The sequence below is a fragment of the Centroberyx gerrardi genome, chromosome 24, assembly GCF_048128805.1.
Source record: "Centroberyx gerrardi isolate f3 chromosome 24, fCenGer3.hap1.cur.20231027, whole genome shotgun sequence".
NCBI lineage: Eukaryota > Metazoa > Chordata > Actinopteri > Beryciformes > Berycidae > Centroberyx > Centroberyx gerrardi.
The window spans coordinates 24,302,605-24,307,604 of record NC_136020.1 but is presented as its reverse complement, the minus strand read 5'-3'; the positions used below and the strand labels follow the sequence as shown (position 1 = coordinate 24,307,604).

Genomic DNA, 5,000 nt, shown 5'->3' with positions numbered 1-5,000 from the left:
TCTGTCAGTTAGACAGAAGAGACAAGAAGACAGTAACTGTTTTAACTGTTTAGTAATCCGTTAGCTGTAACAGTCTGTAACCATCTAACATACAGCTAGAAAGACCTGTCTGTCTCTCTAACTGTCTGTCTGTCTCTCTACCTGTCTGTCTGTCTTTCTGCCACGCAACAGAAAACTTGATGCAGGGTCTCCATCTCTCCCTGTCTCTCTCTCCTCCTGTCTGTCTCTCCTCCTGTCTCTCTCTCTGCCACCCACCAGCTGCAGGCTGTACCGCGGTCTGCGCGCGTCTCTCCCCGGCTCCCAGAGCTCCTGTCCCGGCCTGTGTAGTGAGGAAGTCCCGCTGCAGTCCTGGAGGTTTTTCTGAGTCAGAGTCCCATCAGCCTGTTTCTGTCCGTTCCTCTTCCTGCTCACAGCAGTCTGCTCTGTGAGGAGTCTGCACCGCCCCCTGCTGGGCCGGAGCACAGATCGTCTATTTACAAGAGGAATCACTCCGCAGCTCAGCCTCATGCTGCCTTCACTGTGTGTCGGTATTCACAGAGTTCACATGAAGTCACAAGCATTTCCTACCAACGCGGTGCTTTACATCTGTCTGTCATGTGATTATAATCGCCTGTTGGTTTATTAAGTCACCTGTTATTTTCCTGCCAAGATGGCTGTGTGGTGATGGAACAGAGCACTGAATACAGTAAATGGTAAACCAGATCCCGTTGTTTTCAACAGGAGAGCAGCAGTAAACTTCACTGCTGATGAAACTTGATGGAACAAGTTGAATTTTCCGGAAGTGCAGGTGACGGAGAAGAGAAACCGCATGTTGAAAAGTAAACATCCAACTGTTAACTTCTTCATGTCTTCCAGCTTGATAAAGAAGTATGAGTATGATGTAGTATAGTATGCAGTATATATACAGTATAGTACGAGGCTTGGACTGATACAGGACAGGGAATATAATATAAAGTTCATATTCATCTTGATGCTTTGGCAACATTGTGAACTTTCATACCAATAAAGTGAATTGAATTGACAGTAGAGAGAAAGAAGCAACTTTCTTCTTTCTCTCTACTCTCAATTCAATTCACTTTATTGGTATGAAAGTACCAATAAAGTGATAGAAGAAAGAAGCAACTTTCTTCTTCTATCATGGAAGAAATGACGCACCGCCTATTCATTTACAATGGGGACTATATATTTATTAATTTATGCAAGACACCTATTTTAAAATGAAAGAAGAATGAAAGCATACAGGCAGTGTTGTTCAACAGATTTTTATTGTATCAATGAATGAAACCTTGTTTACCAAAATCACCATGGCAACAAGAAGGTTGACAGATGCTGCGTTCAGGTGCTGCTGGGAAAATCCGACATCCGAGCAGCGGAGCTTCCACCTGCTGTTGTCTGGAAGTCAAAGCTGGCCGTCCTGCAGCCCGACGAGACCATTTAACAAACTTTATTTAAACTGAAGTCAGTTGTGAAGGTCAGTCTGTGAACTACAGACCTGAGAGAGTCTTCCTCCTGCTGACTGAACTGAATGTTCAGAAGGTTAAAGGTCATCGCTGCATCTGAACTCAGGCAGCAACATTTTCTCCAACTTTCTGAGTTTGAGTGGCGTTCAAGTCAAACTTCCATGTAGGAATTTGTTTTTCTGACAATCTGATAGCAGGTGAACACTGACGACCCCCCCCACACACACACACACAGGCTTCACTCAGGTCCTCAGAGCAGCAGACAGACAGACTCACTGCAGTCAACAAACTCTTTTATTCGGTATCAAATTAACATCAATAGAAATCACAAAAAAACTGATGCAAACAACATTTGTGAGTGTGTGTGTGTGTGTGTGTGTCTTCAGGCCTGCAGCTCGTAGCCCAGCGGGTCGAGGCCGCTGTCCAATAGGAGCAGAGAAGATTCCCTCAACTTCTGCAGGAATCTCCTCAAATCCTCCTTAGTGAAAACCTGAGAGAGAGAGAGAGAGAGAGAGAGAGAGAGAGAGAGAGAGAGAGAGAGAGAGAGAGAGAGAGAGAGAAAGAGAGAGAGAGAGAGATTTACTGATTTATTTAGTTAGGGGAGGAGTTAGTGAGGAGTCAGGACAGCGTGGGAGGGGTCAGTAACAGGGAGGAGTCAGGACAGCGTGGGAGGGGTCAGTAACAGGGAGGAGTCAGGACTGAGTGGGAGGAGTCAGTAACAGGGAGGAGTCAGGACTGAGTGGGAGGAGTCAGTAACAGGGAGGAGTCAGGACTGAGTGGGAGGAGTCAGTAACAGGGAGGAGTCAGCGAGGGGGAGGAGCCTGTACCTTGTAGAGGCGGTGCTGGTCGGAGGAGATGATGTCAGCGAGCCGCAGCGCCTCCTGGTGGCGGCTGCAGCTCTGCAGCACGCTGAGCAGCAGGAAGACGAGGCGCGGCAGGCAGAGCGAGCGGAGCGCCGCCATCTGGAGGCTGCGCTCCGAGTCCAGAGACGAGTCCTGCAGGGACAGACATGATCAATACACCTGTCAATCAATCAATACCATCTGGAGGCTGCGCTCCACCTTGTCCCCCAACTACTACAGACAGACAGACAGACAGAGAGACAGACAGAGAGACAGAGAGACAGACAGACAGACAGACAGAGAGACAGACAGACAGACAGACAGAGAGACAGACAGACAGAGAGACAGACAGACAGACAGAGAGACAGAGAGACAGACAGAGAGACAGACAGACAGACAGAGAGACAGAGAGACAGACAGAGAGACAGAGAGACAGACAGACAGACAGAGAGACAGACAGACAGAGAGACAGACAGAGAGACAGAGAGACAGACAGAGAGACAGACAGACAGAGAGACAGAGAGACAGACAGACAGAGAGACAGACAGACAGAGAGACAGACAGACAGAGAGACAGACAGACAGACAGACAGACAGAGAGACAGACAGACAGACAGACACCCACCTGTCTGTTGTCCACCATCCATCCTCCGTCTACAAACAGCAGCACGTTGTAGATTCTCTCCTTCACATCTTCAGTCAGAACGTCCAGACGACAAGACCAGGCAGCGTAGTCCGCCTGCACACACACACACACACACACACACACACACACACACACACACACACACACACACACAGATAGATTTGTTGCAAATAAACCCAACAAACTTTCACCCCATCCAAAATGTTGTGATCAAATCCATGGTTGCTGATTATTTCCACTTGACCTGAAAGCAACATCAAGACACTGGTGGCATGGCTGTGTGTGTGTGTGTGTGTGTGTGTGTGTGTGTGTGTGTGTGTGTGTGTACCTCGTATTCCTTCTCTCTCATCTCATTGGCTACTCTCTCTGTGAATTTGGCCTGGGGGGCGGGCGCTGGCTTCTGAGGGGCGGAGCTACTGTGTCTGAACCAATCAGTGAAGGCCTCATGAGCTTCCTGGGGGAGATAAAGGAACATTCCACTGATTAACCACTGAAGGCAGATCAATAAACTGCAGGGTGATCAATACAGAATCAAACCTATAATAACAGATAATATATCAACTGTTCAGTATTAATATTACTGTTATTATTATTATTACTGCTACTACTGCTGCTACACAATAATAATAAACAATATTACTGCCTTTAGTACATTATTATGATTATTGAAGTAATGATAATTATAACAACAATTATAGTCATAATACAGACAGACAGACAACAGACAGACAGGTAACACACAGACGGGTAACAGACAGACAGGTAACAGACAGACAGACAACAGACAGACAGGTAACACACAGACGGGTAACAGACAGACGGGTAACACACAGACAGGTAACAGACAGACAGGTAACAGACAGACAGACAACAGACAGACAGGTAACAGACAGACAGACAACAGACAGACGGGTAACAGACCAGGTAGGCTCTGATACACAGGTGTTCTCTGATGGCGTTCTCGTCCTCGGCAGGAAGGGGCGTGGCCTGGCCAAGCCCCGCCCACTGGCGGTAAATCTCCCTCATAGAATCTTCTGGAACCTTGGAGAACACCGCCTTGGCTGCATCATGCTTCTGAAGGGCTGAGAGACAGACAGGCAGACAGACAGGTGAGACAACATCATGCTTCTGAAGGGCTGAGAGACAGACAGGCAGACAGACAGGTGAGACAACATCATGCTTCTGAAGGGCTGAGAGACAGACAGGCAGACAGACAGGTGAGACAACATCATGCTTCTGAAGGGCTGAGAGACAGACAGGTAGACAGACAGGTGAGACAACATCATGCTTCTGAAGGGCTGAGAGACAGACAGGCAGACAGACAGACAGGTGAGACAACATCATGCTTCTGAAGGGCTGAGAGACAGACAGGCAGACAGACAGGTGAGACAACATCATGCTTCTGAAGGGCTGAGAGACAGACAGGTAGACAGACAGGTGAGACAACATCATGCTTCTGAAGGGCTGAGAGACAGACAGGCAGACAGACAGACAGGTGAGACAACATCATGCTTCTGAAGGGCTGAGAGACAGACAGGCAGACAGACAGGTGAGACAACATCATGCTTCTGAAGGGCTGAGAGACAGACAGGTAGACAGACAGGTGAGACAACATCATGCTTCTGAAGGGCTGAGAGACAGACAGGCAGACAGACAGGTGAGACAACATCATGCTTCTGAAGGGCTGAGAGACAGACAGGCAGACAGACAGGTGAGACAACATCATGCTTCTGAAGGGCTGAGAGACAGACAGGCAGACAGACAGGTGAGACAACATCATGCTTCTGAAGGGTTGAGAGACAGACAGGTAGACAGGCAGACAGGCAGACAGGTAGATGGGTGAGACAGGCACAGTACAGCTGCAGTACCCAGGAACTTCCTCATGATGGCGTTGGACTGCTTCAGGGCCTCGGCTCGGTGGGCGGGGTCAAACAGCAGCCAATCAATCACATCGATCTTCCTCTGGTCCTCCTATCAGAGCAGAGCGCCGCTTTAACTCACAGTGTACTACTACCAATACTACTACTACTGATACTACTACTACTACAAATAC

The 5,000-nt window shown here is 48.2% G+C and overlaps 2 protein-coding genes across 5 annotated transcripts in view; both read right to left on the bottom strand.

Annotated features, from left to right (window-relative positions):
* slc35e3 (solute carrier family 35 member E3) overlaps positions 1-400 on the bottom strand; it is a 6,349-nt gene extending 5,949 nt beyond the window's left edge. The window contains exon 1 of one of the 2 annotated variants that reach the window (XM_071919314.2): positions 256-400. The gene's annotated coding sequence lies outside the window, so the exon portion shown is untranslated. The remainder of the gene's footprint in view (positions 1-255) is intronic. The other variant, XM_078282182.1, reaches the window with a different exon arrangement.
* nup107 (nucleoporin 107) overlaps positions 1-5,000 on the bottom strand; it is a 19,516-nt gene that overhangs the window by 2,014 nt on the left and 12,502 nt on the right. For 2 of the 3 annotated variants that reach the window (XM_078282171.1, XM_078282172.1), the window contains exons 22-27: positions 4,816-4,918; positions 3,869-4,029; positions 3,276-3,401; positions 2,927-3,040; positions 2,288-2,455; positions 1,811-1,950 (exon numbers count right to left, since the gene is read on the bottom strand). In XM_078282171.1, coding sequence (XP_078138297.1) covers positions 1,843-1,950; positions 2,288-2,455; positions 2,927-3,040; positions 3,276-3,401; positions 3,869-4,029; positions 4,816-4,918 — 780 coding nt within the window. In that variant the 3' untranslated portion in view covers positions 1,811-1,842. Of the gene's footprint in view, positions 1-1,736; positions 1,951-2,287; positions 2,456-2,926; positions 3,041-3,275; positions 3,402-3,868; positions 4,030-4,815; positions 4,919-5,000 lie in introns of those variants that run through there. The other variant, XM_078282170.1, reaches the window with a different exon arrangement.